The sequence below is a fragment of the Thalassophryne amazonica genome, chromosome 12, assembly GCF_902500255.1.
Source record: "Thalassophryne amazonica chromosome 12, fThaAma1.1, whole genome shotgun sequence".
Lineage (NCBI taxonomy): Eukaryota > Metazoa > Chordata > Actinopteri > Batrachoidiformes > Batrachoididae > Thalassophryne > Thalassophryne amazonica.
In genome coordinates, this window is record NC_047114.1 from 8665400 (window position 1) to 8687117 (window position 21718).

Genomic DNA, 21718 nt, shown 5'->3' on the forward strand with positions numbered 1-21718 from the left:
GACTATCTATGACTGAATGTTATGGAGTTATGGGGTAAAAACAACATGAATTGTAACAGAGGTAAACTTTAGTTTGTACAGGGGTCAGAAGTTAAAGTTGCTACAAATATTGTAAAATGTGATGCAAATTATTGGCCGAGTTAATAGGGTTTTAAAAAGGTTCAAGGTTTCTTTATTGTCCCCGTGGGGCAATTTGTTTGCAGCAGTAATTACAAACTCAAACAAACAACAACAGTACAACTAAAACATTTACAAATATGCATTGAGACAGCGAATAGCATTTGAAATCAGGGACTTTTTAAACCTGTTAGTTCTACACCGAGGGACAACATAACGGCGGCCAGATGGGAGCAGTGAAAACTCATGCCAAAGAGGATGAGAAGGGTCAGCTATAATAGCCTTAGCTTTTTTAAGACATCTGACCTTAAAAATTTCATTAAGATCATTAAGTGAGCCTCTGGTGATTTTACAGCACACCTTCACAATGTCCATACGACGATTTCGCTGCTTGATGGATTAACAATGAAACCAGCAAATGTAAAAAAAGGTTAAAATAGATTTGATAAAACATGAATAAAATATTTTCATAAATGAAGTGTCCACATGAAAGTTCCGAAGCTTCCGTAAAAAATACATGCGCTGGTTGGCTTTTTTACAAACTGCATCCACTTGGGGCTCAAAACACAGTTTATCATCAATGATGGTCCCCAAGTATTTGTACTCTTGGAGCCGCTCTACAAACTGGGAGAACAGAAAGTGACCTGCCAAAATTAATAACTATTTCTTTGGTTTTGGTCACACTGATATCTAAAAAGGATGTGTTGCACCAGTCAAAATCTGATTAAATAGGACCATGCTCGAGGTCTTCCTGATTTAAAAGTGACACAATGACAGAGTCGTCAGCAAATTTAACAATGTGACGATTGATGTATTCACTCTGACAGTCATTGGTGTATAAAACAAATAAAAGAGGAGACAGAACACATCCCTGTGGTGCTCCAGTGGAGGAGAAAAGAACATCTGACAGCTGCCCATTCATCCTAACGCGCTGGGATCACCCAGTTAAAAAGTCCAGAAGCCAGCTGACAGTGCTCAGTTCAAAGTCAAAAAGGTTCATTAGTTTATCTGCCAACACATGAGGCTGAATGCAGTTAAATGCAGAGGAAAAATCTACAAAAAGTAAACGAACCAAAGATTTTGCTCCCTCCAAGTGCTTGAAAACCAAATGTAAAAGTACCCCAGTGGCATCATCAACACCTCTACCAGTCTATAGGCAAACTGTAGAGGGTCGAGTTTGTCTTGTACCAAGTCCATTAGTGATGTCTTGACCAATTTCTCAAAGGTTTTCATCACTAATGAGGTAAGTGCCACAGGTTGGAAATCATTCAATTCCTTTGGGGATTTATTTTTTGGAATGGGAATGATAATTGATTCCTTCCACAGACGAGGTACACAATGTAACTGTAGAGACAACTGGAAGATATAAGTGAAAATCTCTGCCAATTGCTCACCACAGTTCTTTAAAAGCCTACCTCCAATGCCATCTGAGCCAGGACTTTTCCGCTCATTAATTGAACAGAAGGCTTTCCTCACAGCCTCTGTATCAATTATTACAGTGGGAGGACAGAGTAACATCTTTAAAGACAGAAACCTCCTTACTAAAATCATGAACATCAAATCTGTTGTAAAACACATTAAGGTAATTGGAGAGGTCCAAATCAGTGTTCTCATTAAGTGAGAGTGTCCTTTATTGATGACATTCCCATCATATTTTTCACACCTTCCCATGCAGGTCGGGCATTTCCAGCACTCAGTAATGTTTCAACCTTATTTTTTTTACAAGAGAACCTTGTAAGTTTAAGCTCTTTAACTTACTTCCTTAACTCATTGTACTGCTGAGTGTCTCCTTGGTTATAAGCAATGTTCCTCTGATTAATAGAGGCCTTGACAGATTTAGAAACCCATGGTTTATTATTAGCAAACACTGAGATGGATTTCTTAGGTATAAGCATGTCTTGACAAAACGAAATGTAACTTGATACTATTTCAGTTAATTCATTTAAATCCGTGCAAGTAATTATAAACACATCCCAGTCAGTGCATGCGAAGAATTCCTGCAGCGCCAGCATCGAGTCTTCCGACCAGGCCGGAACCAATCTTCGCTCCGGCTTGTTCCCCCTCAGGACAGTTTTGTATGTCGGAACAAGGTAAACAGTGTTGTGATCAGACGAACCGATGGGAGCCCTCGAAAGCGATTTATACGCTCGTTTCACGGTTCCAAAGCAAAGATCAAGACATTTGGAATGTCGAGTTGGGCAAGTGACATATTGAAAAAAGTGTACAAGTGCTTTCCCCGGTTTACAATGGTTAAAATCCCCCATTAAAAGAATAGGAGCATCTGGTGCAAGCCCCTGGGTTCGCCGCACAGACTTTGTTAGCGTCTGTGTGGCTATATCTGCATTCGCTTTGGGGTGTATATAAACCACAGATACAAAAATCTGAGGGAATTCCCTTGGCAGATAAAAGGGACGTAATGATACGGTTAGCAGTTCTATGTCTGATGTGCATAAGGACTCTCGAATGATTGCTGTTTTGCACCAGCGCTTATTAATGTACAAACATAGCCCCCCACCAAGTGACTTGCCAGTCACAGTGGGGTCTCTGTCAAGACGTAAAGGTGTTCAAAAGCCCTCAATGTCCAAGTCTGCCTGGGAGTCATGCTTTTTGAGCCATGTCTCTGTGAAAGCAAGGATGCAAGCGTCCTTATATTCTCTTAGGAACCGCACGTTGGCTTGTATTTCATCCACTTTATTTCGAAGTGACTGTACATTCGCCAACATTATAGACGGAAGAGGAATCCGCCGATGACCAAGTCTTTTCAGTCTTTGTCATACACCACCGCATCGCCCTCTTTTCCTCCATAACCCTGGGTGCCTCGCTGTCCAGCCGGCCCCTGGAGTGGAAGCATGCAGGCGGAGGATCTTCTGGGGGAAAGACGCGTCTGGATCCACAGAACTGAGTTTGGTATTACTGTGGAGAAGAAGGAATTGCCTCGAGTACTGCAGTGGCTCCCCCTTCACCGAGAGACGGGTCAACAGGTGACAGAGCAGTGTCCATAAGAGGAAAAGGCCCACTACTCAGTAAGCCATTGTGCAGGTAAGATTAGACAGATTCAGAACGTCCCAGTGTTCTCAAAAGTTCACAGAAAGTCTACAAAACACTCAAACAAAACTCAGCCTCTCACGCTACTGCTGTGTGTCGCCAGACACAGCGCCATCTACAGGAGAGGATGTTCCCCTGTCAGTAGTTCCCAGGAATAGTCAGCCAGGAAAAGGAATAATCTGCACCATGTGTCATGCTTAGTTATCACATTACAGGGTAGCATATATCACATGCCATAGAACATGGGTTAAAGCAATAAATTTTCATCTGACTGAATTATTTTTCTTGCAAAGATCAATGCCAACAATGCTCTAAAATGTAGCGTAGTGGAAGCGCACACTTTTCACCCTCAATAAATACAGTATACAAATCTATTCTAATAGCCTCTAAGGAAAAAATAATGCAAAACCTGAACATAAAAGTACATAAAAGGGTGATGGGGTGGGGTGTAGTCTTCATTGTGGGGGGTCTGGGGGTGCTCCCCCATAACATTTTTAAAAGAGCAAGTCAAATTTTGTGTATTCTGCTAAGTTTTAATGGGTATGAAGCCCTCTGAAACAAAACTCACTTCAAATTGTGAAGTCAACACACTACTGATTCTGGGGGGGTTGGGGGCTATCCCCCATATATTTTTTTTAAAGAGCAAATCAAATTTTGTATATTCTGGTGAGTTTTAATGGGTATGAAGCCATCTGGACCAAATAAAAGTCACTTCAAACTGTGAAGTAAAAACACAGTATTCAGTCGCTTTTGCTTCAGCCTTCCGGCTGCACAAAACTGGGAAATTGTTTTGAGTTTTTGTTTTCTTTTGTTTTTTTATTATGCAGGGCTGTGAAATGAAAATTGTAAAATCCGAGGAAAATTTGCAGGGGGTCTGGGGGGACAGGCCCCCAGGGAGTGGGGGTCTCGGGCCCCGTGTAATCCCAGAAACCAAATTAATTTTTTATCTAATGATACATTTTCAGCATCTCCTGGAACAAACAAACAAACAAAAAAAAACCCTCAAAAGGGTGCATATTTAAATGACCCTGTAGTCAACCTTTCATTTGAACCGTCAATGATCATGTTGAAATAACAGAATATGACATGGAAGTAGGACCTGGAATGATTTTCCTTTTAATTGTAAACCAAATTATGCATTAACTCAGAACAATTAAACTACATGAAATTCATGAAGACTGAAAAGACTGTTAAAGCATTTCAAGAACCACAGCTAAAGCTTGTAGACTATTTTGAAAATCATGGTAAAATATCAATAATACATTATAATAAAAAATATATTCTTGTGTAAATTCCTGTAAAACCACTCAACGCCACAGTGTCTTTTATCCCATGAAACAAGTCTACATTAATAAAAACTCATATTGTGTAAATCCATTCAAAGCCACAGTCTTTTTTTCCAATGAAAAAGTCTAGATTAATGAAAAAAGTCACATAATCTTGTCTAAAATCCTGTTTGAACAGTACAATGTTTATTTTCTAGAAAGAAGAAAAATTCTTACAATGTTTCCCGTTGGCACAGTTCACTTTTCCTGTTTCATGTGTTGATGAAGCCAGCAAAAATTCCACGGATTCTTGTCCTTATCAGACTTTGTCAAACCGTCTTTCTCACCATCTTCTCTCTGTCCGACGTCGGTCCGTGACACAGACGGGCTGCACAATTATTCTTTTTAAAAACTTTAGAGGTCTAAATGTTTGTGATGTCCACATGCTACGTTTAGCTTAAACGTCACGCAGGAGCAACACAGTGTCGCCGCAGCAACCAACCAGTCCCGCTTTATGACAGCTGTTGCAACAGCCAGGCTTTTTTCCTCCTCGAAACTCTGCGGAACCGAGGACACCGATTTGTATCTGTAACACACAGATCAGTGTCTGTGGACTGCCGCTGTCTTATAAAACTTGCACGATGTTGTAAAAAACAAAAAAAAAAACACTTTGTGACAGACATTTTAAAAACTCAGTGTCGATCACAATTACAGAGTTAAACACTAACACCCCCCCATGATGAAATCTGCAGAATTTCACGGATCCGCTGAGTTTTCACAGCCCTCATTATGAAATTCTTTTGTTAAGTACATGTGTGTGTGTGTGTGTACGCGCGCGCTAAATAAAATTCATTCATTCATTCAACTAAAAACAGCATTGATTCTGGGGGGTCTGCGGGATCTCCCCCAGAACTTTTTTCAAACAGCAAGTCAAATTTTGTATATTATGGTGAATTTTAATGGGTATGAAGCCCTCTGAAACAAAAGTCACTTCAAATTGTGAAGTAAAAACACAGTACTGATTCTGGGGGGTCAGGGGGTGCTCCCCCTGAATTTTTTTTTTTTTTTAAAGAGCTAGTCAAATTTTGTATATTCTAGTGAATTTTAATGGGTATGAAGCCCTCTGAAACAAATAAAAATCACTTCAAAGTGGGAAGTAAACACAGACAGTATTGATTCTGGGGTCTGGGAGATCTCCCCCAGAATTTTTTTTTTTTTAAAGAGCAAGTCAAATTTTTTATATTTTGGTGAATTTTAATGGGTATGAAGCCCTCTGAAACAAAATTCACTTCAAACTGGCAAGTAAAAACACAGTATTGATTCTGGGGGGGTCTGGGGGTGCTCTTTAAAAGAGCATGTCAAATTTTGCACGCGCACTGAGAAACTCGAAACTGGCTTATTCACATTTAATCAGTAAAATGCTCTCACTCGTAAAACAAATGTAGCGTACCGCAAGTTAAACTTGGTCAAAGCCATTTAAAGATATCAATTGTGGCTCACCTTTTTGTGGATTAAAGTGCTCACCGACAAGCTCAAGTTACAGCCCCTCATGTAAAAAGGGAAAGAAAAAAATATATATATCCTTCATGTGTGGGTTTTTTTGGAACTTCACTGAATAAGCGCTTTACTTCCAAGTGACTTGTTCTCTGCTGCTGTCACCGTCTGGGCATCGGACCTCCAGGCCACAGGTCTGACTGATAAAAAACTCTCTCTCCCTCTCCGCTGGACTCGCTCCTGCTGCTCTTTCGGCTCAGTTCCGATTGTCCATGCCATAGCAATTATAAAACAATGACATCACGCCGACTTAGTAGATTAATTTTAATAAGATTCACCACCGCCAAAACAAACAGTAAAAAGAGTCACCTGCTCTACTTGGGGAAGGTCTGCCAATGTTCCCACAAAGACAGGGAGGAGAAGGACCGTGGCTCATGGCAAGGAGTAAACAGAGCGGAGAGGAGTGTAAATTCACACGGTCCCTTCCTCCGCGGTGTGGCGCCATCCATGCTGACACTGCTGCTACTTTGATTAGCACAAAATGGGATGTTGCTTTGACAGTGCGAGTATCATATTTCGGACCCAAAACATGCATGACACCACCTGCACGCGCGTATATGTGGTTAAATTTTCCAAATGACAGAAATCCGTCGTGGTGACAGAGAACTTTAGCCCATGCCATAGAATCCAATGGACACTGACATTGTTTGACCTTTATCTTGCAGACCAAGGATTTAACACAGCCAAAACTATTCCATTTATTAATCCTATTAGTTCAACCAATAATTTGCACCTTTTTTTTTTTTTTTTTAAACCAAAATTGGAGCAACTTCAGGGTTCTCCCCAGAAATTTTTAGTAAAGTGGTGATGTTGGGAACTGTCACTACGCACAACGCTTCCACTTGGTGTCCTATCCGACTTTGTGTCCTGAAGCCCAAAGACAAAACTGAAAGTCTTTTAGTACTACTTCTGGTCTGATTCTGTGCTGAATTGCTGATTAGTTAAACTAATCTAAAATGTTTGTGTTTCATTGACACACTGTATGTTACGCATGTGCAATAAACTTATTTGAAAGAAAAAAAGAATGTACACAAAAACAATTTAAAATGTGGAAGATTGACTTTTTTTTTTTTTTTTTTTTTTTTTTTTTTTTTACGCTTTAAAAACAAAATTTTTAATTCCCAAGTCACAATATCACCAGGCTGGGGGAATTCACTGTGAAAATCTCACCTTGTCCTTGCGATTCAGATTTTGAAACCCCTCTATATTGTCAATAAAATAAAAATGGAAAAACAAAAGGTTCAGCAGGTGCATTTCTGAAAAACTTATTACTCTGCATCTGTTGGCATTTCTCAGCGTGTGATGTACATTTTAGGAAAAGCAGAAACATCCCAATGGCTGACAGACGGTGAAACGAACACTGCTTTATTCGACAACGAAGCTTGTGAGCTTTCATTAGAAAGTGAAGGTTCGGATTTACAGAGGCTGTACAGAGAGACAGGAGGCGACACACTTCACCCCAAAACTCTTAATGTTTTCAGTCTGTCGGATTTTGGATTCTAACATGTGGTGATGCTGCTGTTTGTGTCCCTGGACAGTATTTTAGTCCCACCATGAGCGCGCACGCAGATGTCTCCATGACACTGTTCTTTTGGTGGAGTGGACTTTTGAAATCACAAGTGGATGACTGTTCAGGGTTTTTTTCCCCCCCCCTTCTTCTCAGTGGAGCTGGTAGGATTTATTTTTATTTTACTTTGAGTGTCTGTCTTGATGCGAGACTGTTCCGTAAAGGAGCAGTTTTTGCACAGTGGAATGCGGCTGCACTTTTTTCCGAACTGCATCAAAAAAAACGAGTCATTATAACACAATATACTTATGTAAACTCCGTAATTAATCTGTGGTTCCATTTATAACGTTAGCACCATTCAAGTGCACACTGAGATGTTTTCCTCTAAGAAATGCTGTGGGAAACACTTGGAAATGTTATGATTTCAGTGCAACATGTCCTTTAAAACATAGAAGAATGGATATAATGCACACTGCTATCCAGCCCCAAAATCTCAAAGTGTGCCTTGGTACCTGAAGAAAGTCGAATTCCGTTCTGCTGTTTTCTTCATATAAGCCTCTCTGTTCACTGTCACAGAGGCAGCATCATTCTTTGCCTGTAATCTGACTGATCCCACAGCAGACAGCATTGATCGAGTTGTATGCCACCTCTATATGCTCAGACCCGGCGTACCTCCTCCCCAGATGGCGCGGCGATCGCTGCGCCCCACACAGACTGTGGTCCCGCCAAGACAAACATAAAATGCAGAGATTCTCCTCTGATCATCTGGCTTCGTGTAACGCTTGCATTGTGTCATGGGTTGTGGCATCTGGCTGCATACAGGATAAAATAAAGAGCTGAAGTTGTTCATGTGGAATTTCCTGCAAAAGCAGGTTTGCATGCCGATAGATCTCCACCAAGTGTCCCACTAAAACATCATGAGGTGACACTACACTATAGCGGCGCTAGATGGCAGTGTAACAGTGTGGTGGCATTGTTCCACTGTCTGGGGAGAACCCAGAACTTCTGACCCCTGTACAAACTGAAATTGACCTTTGTCACCATTTTTGCTGTTTTTACCCCATCACATTCAATCATAGATAGTCCAAACTATACCTTTCTGGAATCTTTGTGATCAGACACATAATGTGGTATAGCTTTCAATATGATTGGAACATTTTTAAATTTTGACCCCTGTGCAATTCTTTAATTGACCGCCTATTGAAAACTGGCCGCCTATTGAAAATTCAAGTGGATACTCAGTTTTTTTCAAAAGACTAATGTCTAAAGAGTATGTGTGCCAATTTTGGTGCTTGTTTCCAGAAATGAACAATTATTACAGTTATCTGCTCCACTATTGGTGTGACTCGTGGAACGTCTCCTCCACAGGTAGAAATAACACAATCCTGCATAAGCAGTATTTTCCACAACTTAAATCCCACACGAAGCAAGCTTGAAGCTTTTTCGCTCACACCGTCAGCCTGGAACTACTCCAAGTGCAAGGCATTACGGGAAGTTGTGAAATTAACTATGGTGGACAAATGACTTCAGCAAAATATTTGCTCTGGAAGTGTGGCATTAACATCCCACAAACTGCAACATAAGTTTCAAAGCTGCCAAGTCATCTGTTGTATCCAGTGCATGCCAGAGCTTCAGAATGATAAAGCTAAAGCTTGACTTGAATATATATGCAAGTATGTGTATCTCTTGGAAACATACCAAATGAGCGCTCTCTTTTGCTTCTTGAACTTGCTGCACCTGTGGCTCAGCTACAACTTTCGTGTCCTGGTCAGAAGTCATGAGCCGTCTGCTTCTTGGCTCCTCGGGGAGAAGACGTTGTGTCACCAAGAAAGCTGAGGTGGGCAGAGGGAACAAAACAAGACAGATTCAGGAAGAGACAACTGCATATCTGTGGGGCACCATCAGCTGTTTAAGAATAAATAAATAAATGATACAAGGCCAGGCCAGACGGACACAGAGCCGATCAAAAACAATTTGAGTGCTGTTAAGAAATTTTGCTCTGCATGAATAAATACAATAAAGGCAAGCAGTTTAATGCTAAGACAGACAGAAACTTTGAAAACAATGAGAAGACACTCAACACTATTGGCATATCATAAGCAAATAAGGGAAAAGTCCACAAGAATCCCAGATGTGCTGTGCAGTGTGCTACAAACATGTGGACTTCCATAAATTTCAAACAGGTTTTCAACATCCTGTCAATCATGTTTATCAAACTGATGCTGCCTGAGTAGATCTGACCAGCAATTCATTCCGGTCGCTCAGTGTCTGTATGAGAATGAGTAGGTCAAAGGTCAACCGTTTCAAAGCCATGCCATTATTTTTCTGCTTTGTATGCAAACACGGCAAGGCTCATGTCAGAGACAAGCAGCTGACTGTTGGATGGATTATTAGTCTTTCACCAACAGAGGGACTACACTACACAAACAAGGGCGTTTCCAATGCTATGTGGGCTCATCCTCCCTGTGGTCAAAAATATCTATGCAATGGTGCTGAAGTCAGCTGTGATCAACCAATCACACTGTCGACACCAATAGTAGTACACTTCAGCCCAATCCTGATACCCTCATGATGGCTGAACAGATTTATTCATGTGAATGTGCAAAATGAAGGAAAAGGGCAAAGTGGTAGGGGATTGGTCCTAAAAGCATCAAAAGTCACACAGGGGCAGTGTCCAAGTGGCTAGTGCACTTGGTTTCAGTGCGGAAAGTTCCCAGTTCAAACTCCACCCCTGTCACATTTCTCCATGTAATGAGGAGTTGCATCAGGAAGGGCACCTGGTATAAAACCTGTCATATCAACATGCAGATCCACCTTGGATTTGCTGTGGCGACCCCGAGTGCATACAAGACAACAGCCGAAGGGACTTACTAACCAGTTATTTTTGTAATCAGGACATCCTAAGCTATCTAATGATACCAAATTTATAGAGTTGTGGGGGAGCACCCGGGCCATGCTGGCCTATGGCCTAAAAGAGTGGTTGAAGAAGGCGTATTCTGATTATCAGTTTACAGCTGTCTGAAAAACCCACCATTCCAAAAATTGATTCAACTTCTTGTTTGACTGTGTGAGCTCTGCAAACAATCCTGACATCATTCCAACAAATGGATAAATCAAATAGTTTCTACTGGCTGAGCCAATACATCACACCGCACTGTGTTCAATCTTCAACCAAAGCAATTTCTGTCTGCTATTACACAAAGGCCTAAATCACAAACTTTTTACTTCCAAGGAGTTTGACTCCCTCTTGGGTTCCTGCACTGTAAACAACCCATCTTCACAGGTTGAGGCCCTGTTAACAACCCCCCCCCCCCCCCCACCCCCATTCATATGCGCAACGCTGCGCTTTTACGCATGGAGCCAGCAGCCAGAGGGCCATTCAAACAGCATTCACATTCCTAAGAATCTTTGGCCGACCACGTGAGACTGCTCTGCACTACGACTGGATATTGGAAAACCATGTGATGGTGAACCAATTCCGATTGTACACTCACATTGCGCACGTCATCACACAGCTTCTATGACGAGTACAAACATGGTGGACAGCTGGCTCAAAGGTCCGCAGAGTTCACTTTTCAGCAAAAAAAAAAAAAGTAAGTTTCTCTCACATATCATTAAAACGTTACTTATAATTTAGTAAAACTTGTACTCAGCCATTGTATACGACGGTGTCAGCCCCAGGGGGTTAAGCGGGGCAGAGGATCCTCCGTTCAAACTCCCATCAAGCCAGAAAAACACAAAGCGCACAAGATCTTTGATTCCCAAAGTGTGCAGTGAGCGCCTTGCATGGCAACACCCTGCCAGTGTGTGAATGCGAGGTATCAGTGTAAAGCACTTTGAGATTGTTTCAGATGGAAAAACAATATAAACGGAGTCCATTTACCATTACGATAACTTGCGTCAAAACGCCTTCACCCTGATTGACAGTCACCATGCCACTGCCCTCAGTATTTGCCTTGTCTATTTTGAACCCACGTACACTCAACAAAAATATAAACGCAACACTTTTGGTTTTGCTCCCATTTTGTATGTGATGAACTCAAAGATCTAAAACTTTTTCCACATACACAATATCACCATTTCCCTCAAATATTGTTCACAAACCAGTCTAAATCTGTGATAGTGAGCACTTCTCCTTTGCTGAGATAATCCATCCCACCTCATAGGTGTGCCATACCAAGATGCTGATTAGACACCATGATTAGTGCACAGGTGTGCCTTAGACTGTCCACAATAAAAGGCCACTCTGAAAGGTGCAGTTTTGTTTTACTGGGGGGGATACCAGTCAGTATCTGGTGTGACCACCATTTGCCTCATGCAGTGCAACACATCTCCTTCGCATAGAGTTGATCAGGTTGTCAATTGTGGCCTGTGGAATGTTGGTCCACTCCTCTTCAATGGCTGTGCGAAGTTGCTGGGTATTGGCAGGAACTGGTACACGCTGTCGTATACACCGGTCCAGAGCATCCCAAACATGCTCAATGGGTGACATGTCCAGTGAGGATGCCGGCCATGCAAGAACTGGGACATTTTCAGCTTCCAAGAATTGTGTACAGATCCTTGCAACATGGGGCGATGTTCTTGGATGTATGGCACAACAATGGGCCTCAGGATTTCGTCACGGTATCTCTGTGCATTCAAAATGCCATCAATAAAATGCACCTGTGTTCTTCGTCCATAACAGACGCCTGCCCATACCATAACCCCACCGCCACCATGGGCCACTCGATCCACAACATTGACATCAGAAAACCACTCACCCACACGACACCACACACGGTGTCTGCCATCTGCCCTGGACAGTGTGAACCGGGATTCATCCATGAAGAGAACACCTCTCCAACGTGCCAAATGCCAGCGAATGTGAGCATTTGCCCACTCAAGTCGGTTACGATGACAAACTGGAGTCAGGTCGAGACCCCGATGAGGACGACGAGCATGCAGATGAGCTTCCCTGAGACGGTTTCTGACAGTTTGTGCAGAAATTCTTTGGTTATGCAAACCGATTGTTTCAGCAGCTGTCTGAGTGGCTGGTCTCAGACGATCTTGGGGGTGAACATGCTGGATGTGGAGGTCCTGGGCTGGTGTGGTTACACGTGGTCTGCGGTTGTGAGGCTGGTTGGATGTACTGCCAAATTCTCTGAAACGCCTTTGGAGACGGCTTATGGTAGAGCCGTGATGAACATTCAATACACGAGCAACAGCTCTGGTTGACATTCCTGCTGTCAGCATGCCAATTGCACGCTCCCTCAAATCTTGCAACATCTGTGGCATTGTGCTGTGTGATAAAACTGCACCTTTCAGAGTGGCCTTTTATTGTGGACAGTCTAAGGCACACCTGTGCACTAATCATGGTGTCTAATCAGCATCTTGATATGGCACACCTGTGAGGTGGGATGGATTATCTCAGCAAAGGAGAAGTGCTCACTATCACAGATTTAGACTGGTTTGTGAACAATATTTGAGGGAAATGGTGATATTGTGTATGTGGAAAAAGTTTTAGATCTTTGAGTTCATCTCATACAAAATGGGAGCAAAACCAAAAGTGTTGCGTTTATATTTTTGTTGAGTGTAGTTGGCAGTGTAGTTGCCACTTGTCCCGTTGCTGTAAAAAGCTCACTGGCTGAACATTAACAGCAGCTGCTCACTTTGCCTCAGTCTCGTTGCTAATGTATCCAAGTGCCGATGGGGATAGCAGACATGCTTTACAGCAGAGTAAGCAATGCTGCTGGACTAATACACAATGAGACCACTTTCAACAGTGTTCTTCTGCATTGTTTACTCTTAAAAATTTTCATATTAATATAAATAACACTGATACCATTATGTTTGTGAAAGGCTCGAATCGGCCATCCAATATATCAAGGAGACTCTAAAAAGGATTGCACAGAATGTTATGCTGCCACCTAGTGAACACTGGCACTTTTTGGACAGTTCAGGAATGTGCAGCCACAGCAAATCACAAGTTTCATATTTACGTCTTCTGTCAGCACAAGGTTTAGATGTGCAGAACCATATACGAGGGCTGTCCGTAAAGTATAGGTCCTTTTTATTTTTTTCAAAAACTATATGGATTTCATTCATATGTTTTTACGTCAGACATGCTTGAACCCTCGTGCGCATGCGTGAGTTTTTCCATGCCTGTCGGTGACGTCATTCGCCTGTGAGCACTCCTTGTGGGAGGAGTCGTCCAGCCCCTCGTCGGAATTCCTTTGTCTGAGAAGTTGCTGAGAGACTGGCGCTTTGTTTGATCAAAATTTTTTCTAAACCTGTGAGACACATCGAAGTGGACATGGTTCGAAAAATTAAGCTGGTTTTCAGTGAAAATTTTAACAGCTGGTGAGAGATTTTGAGGCGATTCTGTCGCTTTAAGGACTTTTCACAGTGCGAGACATCGCGCAGCGCTCTCAGGCAGCGTCATCAGCCTGTTTCAAGCTTAAAACCTCCACATTTCAGGCTCTATTGATCCAGGACGTCGTGAGAGAACAGAGACGTTTCAGAAGAAGTCGGTTTCAGCATTTTATCCGGATATTCCACTGTTAAAGGAGATTTTTTTTAATGAAAGACGTGCGGATGGGTCCGCGCGTCGGGATGCAGCCGACGCAGCGCGGCGGCACAGGAAAAACGTCCGGCCCGACATGCGACTCTGCCCGCACGTTCTTTCATTACAAAATGTCCGTTAACAATGGAATGTCCCAATAAACTCCTCATGCCGACTTCTTCTGAAAGTTCTCTGTTCTGACGACTTCCTGGATCAACAGAGCCTGAAATGTGGAAGTTTTCAACTTGAAATGGCGAGACGCTGCCGCCTCGAAGCGCAGATCGCCATCAGGCACCGTGGGCCGTCCTTACGACGACACTACCAGACCAAAATCTCTCATCAGCTGTTAAAATTTATACCGAAAACCAGCTGAATTTATCGAATGGTGTACACTCAGTTGTGCCTTACAGTTTTGAAAAATTTTTGATCAAACAAAGCAGCAGTCTCTGAGCCATTCCTAAACAATGAAAAAAAATCGACGAGAGGGTGGGCGACTCCTCACTCAAAGACTGCCCACAGGCAAATGACGTAACCGACAGGCGTGAAAAAAATTCTTGCATGTCCACGAGGGTTCAAGCATGTCTGATGTAATCACACGTGATTCAAATCCATATGGTTTTTGAAAAAAATAATAAGGTCGGATACTTTTCTAATAGACCTCGTATTACTTGTTCCAACACTGGAGTCACAACCTTGGGTCTGGTAAATTATAGGCTGAATCTCAATTCAAATGAAGTCTCAATTCTCTTTTTGGAGCGAGGCGGAGGGGTAGGCGGAGGGCTACAAACCCCTTCAAACAGAGTGAATCTGGATGCACACTCCATTTGGAGGGGTAGGAGGAGCTTACCGCTGTCTCCAAAGAAACAAACATGGTGCCGAAAGAGCCGCACAAATGAAGCAGCTTTCATTACAAATTACGCTGTTTAGAAAGCTATAACTTGCCAAAAAAAACTTTACAGGCAGTTGTCTATGACAGAAACGTGTATGCTGCTGGATGCATGTTGCGTATATTGTCGTTCTGAAGAATATCGTAACTTTGCTCGTGTGCTGAGGTGTTATAATGCACATACACACACGAACGCTACGATAAGACACTTTTATATCTCACAATGGAAAAAATCATGATAAAGGATAAGCACGTTAATTTGTATGTTCATAAATCTTTGTATAATAGCAACCCCTGCTGTTGGATTTCAAGGTCTGTAACGTGTGTATGTATTTTGTAAACAAACAGGAGCCCTGAGCCCACTCATCTCCTAATAAGCTTTCAGGCAAAAAATGAGAAGTTTCATCAATGGGAATAAGTTGGAAAATATATACTCACACGTTATATGTGTAACACATAACCTGACGTCCTAATAAACTGCTATTATTTGTCAAGAAAATTTCTAAAGGAAATAGTGCTGGATGCAAAAAATGAGAGAATTTGAAAACGAAATATAAGGTTAACAGAACTAGATGCAGCCCATAACATACATAGATACAAGTGCTGGTCATATAATTAGAATATCATGAAAAAGTTGATTTATTTCAGTAATTCCATTCAAAAAGTGAAACTTGTATACATTCATTGCACACAGACTGATATATTTCAAGTGTTTATTTATTTTAAACAAATAAACTATTTTCCTGTTTGATCATTAGTATTTTATATGATTGTGTGTCTTTTATTCTTTTTATTATTTTACTTCTTTATGTTTAAAATTTTTTATTGTGTTTTAATCTTATTTAATTTTATTCTGCTTTTAAATGATGTTTGTGAAGCGCCTTGAGGCAATTAGTCGTGATTTGGCGCTATATAAATTAATAAATCATCATTATTAGAAATTACTTTAATTACTAATTAATTAATTACTAATCAAACAATATTAATTACTATTGTTGATGAATTATTATGAGTATTATTAACATTAATCAATAACTAATTATTAATACTATTAATTATTATAAATTACAAATTAATTAACATGACATGATTGTGATGAGTCGAAGAAATCTGCGACTTCTATTTCTTTGCATTTATGCAGAAAGGCGAGAAAATAAAAAGAGCAAACAGCCTACTGCAACAAGTTGCATTTTGGTTGCCATGTTAAACAGTGAAGAGGGCAGTTTGACACAGGCAGTTTTTTTTCCTCCTAAGGCAGAGGGGTGTCTCAATTCATAGGGCTAGAGGCATACCCCTTCGCCTTACCCCTTGTTTTAAAGGGGTAGGTGTAGGGGTAGGGCCAAGGGGAAGGGGAACAAAAGAGAACTGAGATTGAGGGTTACACTTATGGAGCTCATATACTATGTCACATTTACAAAAGCAACACAGATCACATCAGATTGTCATAATGCACATTTGGTAGTTAACTAAATTAGCAAACAAATAAACGAGACATCAGGATATGACCTATTCACGTCGGCCCCCACTAATCAGTAATGCAGTGTCAGTGGATGACCCAAATACACCCTTCTGCTAAATATGAATGAATCTGTTCAAGTGGTTCTTAAGATATTACACTAACAAGTGAAAACGGACGGACAGACAGACATGCTGATCGATAAATCCCAGCCTGACAGGAAAAATCACTAAGGGCTCTTGGGCAAGGTCCTTAATCCCCTAGTTGTTCCCGGTATGCAGTGGGCGCCTTACATGGCAGCAGCCTGACATCGGGGTGAATGTGAGGCATTGATGTGTAAAGCGCTTTGAAATGCAGAGCAAATAAATGTGTGAAGCAGTGTCCAGCACGTGCATGCGAACAAGAGATTTTCTCACTCTTTCTTCTCTGTGCTCATAAAAATGACAGTCTCAAACAAAACCATGACTTTCCCTTTGGTTTTGGTTAATCCTTTCCCAACAATTGGCTGTGTTTTTCCACCAAATGACAGTCTTTACAAACCCACGTATTTGGATGTGGACGCGCGCTGCCTTAATGCACACTTGAACATTTGTCTGCCTCGAACAAAGACAAAGTCCCCCTGGCCAGCATTTTTGCTGTTTTAAAACATGTAAATTGTACTAAAATGATATTAAAAACTACTATAAATGCCAGGTGTTCATATCTATAATTCAAAGTGTAAACCCTTACTAAGACCATCTACTGTACATGTGTACTTTTGTGACCAAAATATTTTTTCATAACTAGACTTACTTGATTTTCAGCATGGCACCCTTGTCAACAAACATACATGTAAGGCCGGGAGAAACACATATATAACCTTTGCGCTGATTGGTCATAAGCTTTGTAATAACCAATGAAAACGTGTGTAAGTAATAGCTTCGACTGCGCTTCGATACCGTCTCCGTTTATATGATTTGTTGGGAGGGAAAACTACCGAATATTGGAAGTTGAAAGACTACACAGTTACCTCCCTTACACTACATGCTCATTGTGCACCGACTTCATACTGGTCACTGATCAGCACAGCGTTACTTCCGCGTTTGGCTGACTGACGGACTGATCGAACTTGCTGCGTCGGCGATAAAGACCACTCAGTGTTCTGAATAGATGACAATTTTATTAAACAAAGGTACTCCTTTTTTTGCATTCTTACCCCCCCACCCCCAAATTATCTCAACGGATGTGGACGCTTCACAAAATTGACCCCCGGGACTGTCAAATCCGCGGAAATCTGTGGAAAAATCTCATCCCTGCTCTTGTGAATTTTCTGTGTGCTACAAGTAGGCTTTACAGGTTTTCTATGTCAACAACATGTTATTCAGTCTTAAAGTAAATAAATATGAAATTGGTCACTGGATCCTTGATCTCTGGATATAAATAGAAATAAGCAAAATCTGTAGTTTTTTGTCAAAAGCATTTCCTTTTAGACATTTTGGCATGAATGTCTCTCCGTACCTATGAACTGAGCTCAGCTGGCTGCTGCACACCAGCGCAGGACGTCTCATTTGGAGAGGAAAAAAACATTTTGATCAATTGCAGTTTGTTTGTATTACAGCATTTGGAAAGGAGGTGTCATTTGATTTAAAAGGTTTCGCTTTGAATTTATTAATTCCAACTGGACTCTCTCATTCTAACTTGACTCGGCAGAGAGCCGCGCAGCGTTTGGAGCTGTGTGAACAGAACGGAGGACCATCAATGTTCATGCTGAAACAACAGAATATGACGTGGAAGTAGGACCTGGTTTGATTTTCCTTTTAATTGTAAACCAAATTATGCATTAACCCAGAACAATTAAACTACATGAAATTCATGAAGACTGAAAAGACTGTTAAAGTACGTATTTAAAAAAACCACAGCTAAAGCTTGTAGAATATTTTAAAAATCAGGGTAAAATATCAATAACATACCTTATAGTAAAAAGCCACACATTCTTGTGTAAATTCCTGTAAATCCACTCAAAGCCACAGTGTCTTTTTCCCCATGAAAAAAAGTCTACATTAATAAAAACTAATTCACACTGTGGTGTAAATTCATGTAGCCTAAATTCATTCAAAGCCACTATGTCTTTTTTTCCAATGAAAGAAAGTCTAGATTAAAGAAAGAAAAAAAAGGCACATAATCTTTTCTGAAATTCTGTTTGAACAGCACAATGTTTATTTTCCAGAGAGGAAAAAATTGTTACCAGTTCACTTTTCCCGTTCATCTTTCAGGTGTGTTCATGAAGCCAGCAACAATTCCACGGATTCTTGTCCTTATCACACTTTTTCAAACAGTCTTTCTCGCCATCTTCGCTCTGATGTTGCTCCGTGACACAGACATGCTGCAAAATTCTTCTTTTAAAAACATGAAAGTTCTAAAAGTTTGCGATGTCCACATGCTACGTTTAGCTAAGCTTTGCACAGGAGCCACACAGTCTCACCGCAGCAACCAACCAGTCCCGCTTTACGACAACTGTCGTAACAGCCAGGCTTTGAGTGGCATTTATTCTCCTCGAAACTCCGCGGATCCGAGGAAACTGATTTGTAACTGTAACACACAGATCAGTGTCTGCAGACTTATAAAACTTGCATGATGTCGTAAAAAAAAAAAAAAAACGCTTTGCGATAAGCATTTTAAAAACGCAGTAACAATCACGATTAAAGAGAACAACACTAACACCCCCACCCACCCCACCCATGATGAAATCCGCAGATCCACTGAGTTTTCACAGCCCTGATATAGGAATGTCCCGATCAAGTTTTTTTGGCCCCAATCCCATTCCGAGTCATCTGATTTTGAGTATCTGCCAATATCGAGTCCCGATCCGATACTTTAAAAAACTGAATGAACAAACGCTAAATATATAATATTTTCATTTTAATCACCTTATTATTTATCACTTAAACAGTGCACTTCTCCTTGAGGTACCTTGAACAATCAAGTAATCTCCCAGACTTAAAAAAAACGTACAAATTTCCATGTTATTTTATTTGTCTAAAAATAAGTGTCCAAGGTTCCTTATGTTAAACAAGAAATGATCTAATCTGAAATAACAGGTGGTTTTAATTCACAGATGAAAGGTTTCTAAAGAATCATTTATTGATTTAGCTATTTTAATTACAAGTGTTCTAAACTTTTTTTAAACAGTAATCAGAAATTTTGACGTAACAAACAACAGCAGCAACAAAAAACATTTCCAAAGATTTTTCTTCAGAAAACTGCTCTATAAATGAGCAGTCCTGTCACACGTTTGTTTTGTACAGATCAGTGGTTTCTGCCAGTAGTATTCCATGTTTTGGCCCGACGCGTCATTCCTATTGGACAGCGCAAAGCTACGTCACAGCTCAGAGCGTGGAAAGTTGGATTGGGTTGAACTTTTGTTTTTTCTTTTGTTCAATAAAAATAATAATAAAAAAAACATTGGGTTAAACTTTGACCGCGTCAGCCTGCCGACAAGCTGCAATGCGCGCTCCTGTCAGAAGCGTTGTGTCAAAAGCCGAACTAAAGCGACGCTTCTGACGCCTCTAAAAAGCACCACGTCTCATTGAAAATAATGCTTTTTAGACCAATTCTTGACCCCTGAAGCTTCCGACGCGTGAAAGGCCCATTAATCTGCAATAATGAGCTTGAAATAGTGCTGATCAAAATAATGAGGATAAAATCTATATAGGATTCCTGATCGATCAAGTCTGAAACCACGTGATCGGGCCCGATTTCTGATCACGTGATCGAATCGGGACATCCCTATTTATATATTAATAATAACAACAACAATAGTCATAATAACGCTACAATGTTAGAGAAAGGGACAAAGAACCTGATAAAACAACAGAAAAGATAAAACCAACTAACAATGAACATAAATAAGTAACACCTATTGACTTACACCTCGAATTCATCCCTGTTTTATTTAAGTTTAATGTTTCAGTCAAACCATAGTCAATTTGTTCATTTCTTCAGTGATTTCTTACAGAACTATCTGCCAAGCTAGAAAACTGCTGCATCCCAGTAAGGGCAGAATACCACTGGAATTAATTTGAATAAGGAAAGTTGTTTTTTTTTCCTCACTAAAATGGATACTGCACTCACTGCAGTTTATTGTCTGGAATAGTCCCAGATTGCAATTTAGAGCTTCAGAATTCAAAAACTTTCATGCGGGTGGTTATTTTGAGTATCAGTTATTGTCCCCCAACACCTTGTAGCCTTGACAGTCTCATATGACTGGATTTCTGCTTACAGACAGTTAAAGTTCCAAAATGATATGACTGTATCGAAAAGTCTCATGGCAAAGTGTGGACAATTGAAAGCAACACTGATATACAATGTCATTTACAAAATTTACCACATCTTAATTTCTTTCAGAGTGGACCGGCCCAAATGACTAAATCTTGGTATTTAAATGTGCAGGGCATGGTCACAAGACCACAGGCAACATTTGACCTGAAAAGACTTGACAAAAAAACCCTGACCCTGATCACAAGGACAGAACCAAAGTGCAGCTTTGCGCAATTCCTGTCTTACACCGCAGCAGAATCACAACACCAAATTAAACTCTTCACTACATTAAGCTGGTACACCAAAGCAAGCCTCAGGGTCAATCCCCCCAGATAAACAGACTTGAGTGCCTTCATCAACTTCATGAAGCAAACCAGGTTGCCAGTGTGGTCTAACATGGTCACATGAAATTGTGTGACACATTATCAGTATTCTGTGTATGAAATAGGGCTGAAACAATTAGTTGAGTAACTCGAATAATTCGATTAGAAAAAATGTTCGAGGCAAATTCTGTGCCTTGAAGCTTCATTTAACGTTGTAGTACATATGCCAGGCCTGTGTGTGGCGCTGCAACGTCCGCAGAAGAAAAAACAACACTTGAGCATAACAGCTAATCAAATTAGCAACGATAGCTTCTGCTTTCCAACGTGACACAGTAAAATAAAGCCTTTTAAGAGAAAGATGGACCACGCTGATCATCTGAAATAGACTTACTGTGCATTTAAAGCGAAGCAGTGCGTTTGTCTATTATTAAAAAACACACAGTCTGCTCTACGTAAACACACAGTCTGCTCTACGTGGGGAGTGACATCCGGCTGCCGTCTCTCTGCCCGGTGTGAGGGGCTGTCAGACCGGGCGAGTCACAGCTCTGTCCCCGGCTACATTGACAAACAGAGGAAGTCCACGCTTTCTTCTGTGTTTCCCTCAGGCTCCACTGAATGTTTGACTTTTTAATTTTTGCTTTATTGGCCAACACACAACACTCCACAAACACTGAAACTTAAATGAAATAATTAAAAAAAAAACTGACTGCGAGGCTTGCATGTTCAAC

General features: G+C 40.9%; 1 protein-coding gene across 2 annotated transcripts in view; it reads right to left on the bottom strand.

Moving 5' to 3' along the window:
* Nucleotides 1-21718, bottom strand: part of larp4b (La ribonucleoprotein 4B) — an 84159-nt gene that overhangs the window by 52789 nt on the left and 9652 nt on the right. For both annotated transcript variants that reach the window (XM_034182414.1, XM_034182413.1), the window contains exon 2: nt 9187-9320. In XM_034182414.1, the coding sequence (XP_034038305.1) occupies nt 9187-9267 (81 nt within the window). In that variant the 5' untranslated portion in view covers nt 9268-9320. The remainder of the gene's footprint in view (nt 1-9186; nt 9321-21718) is intronic.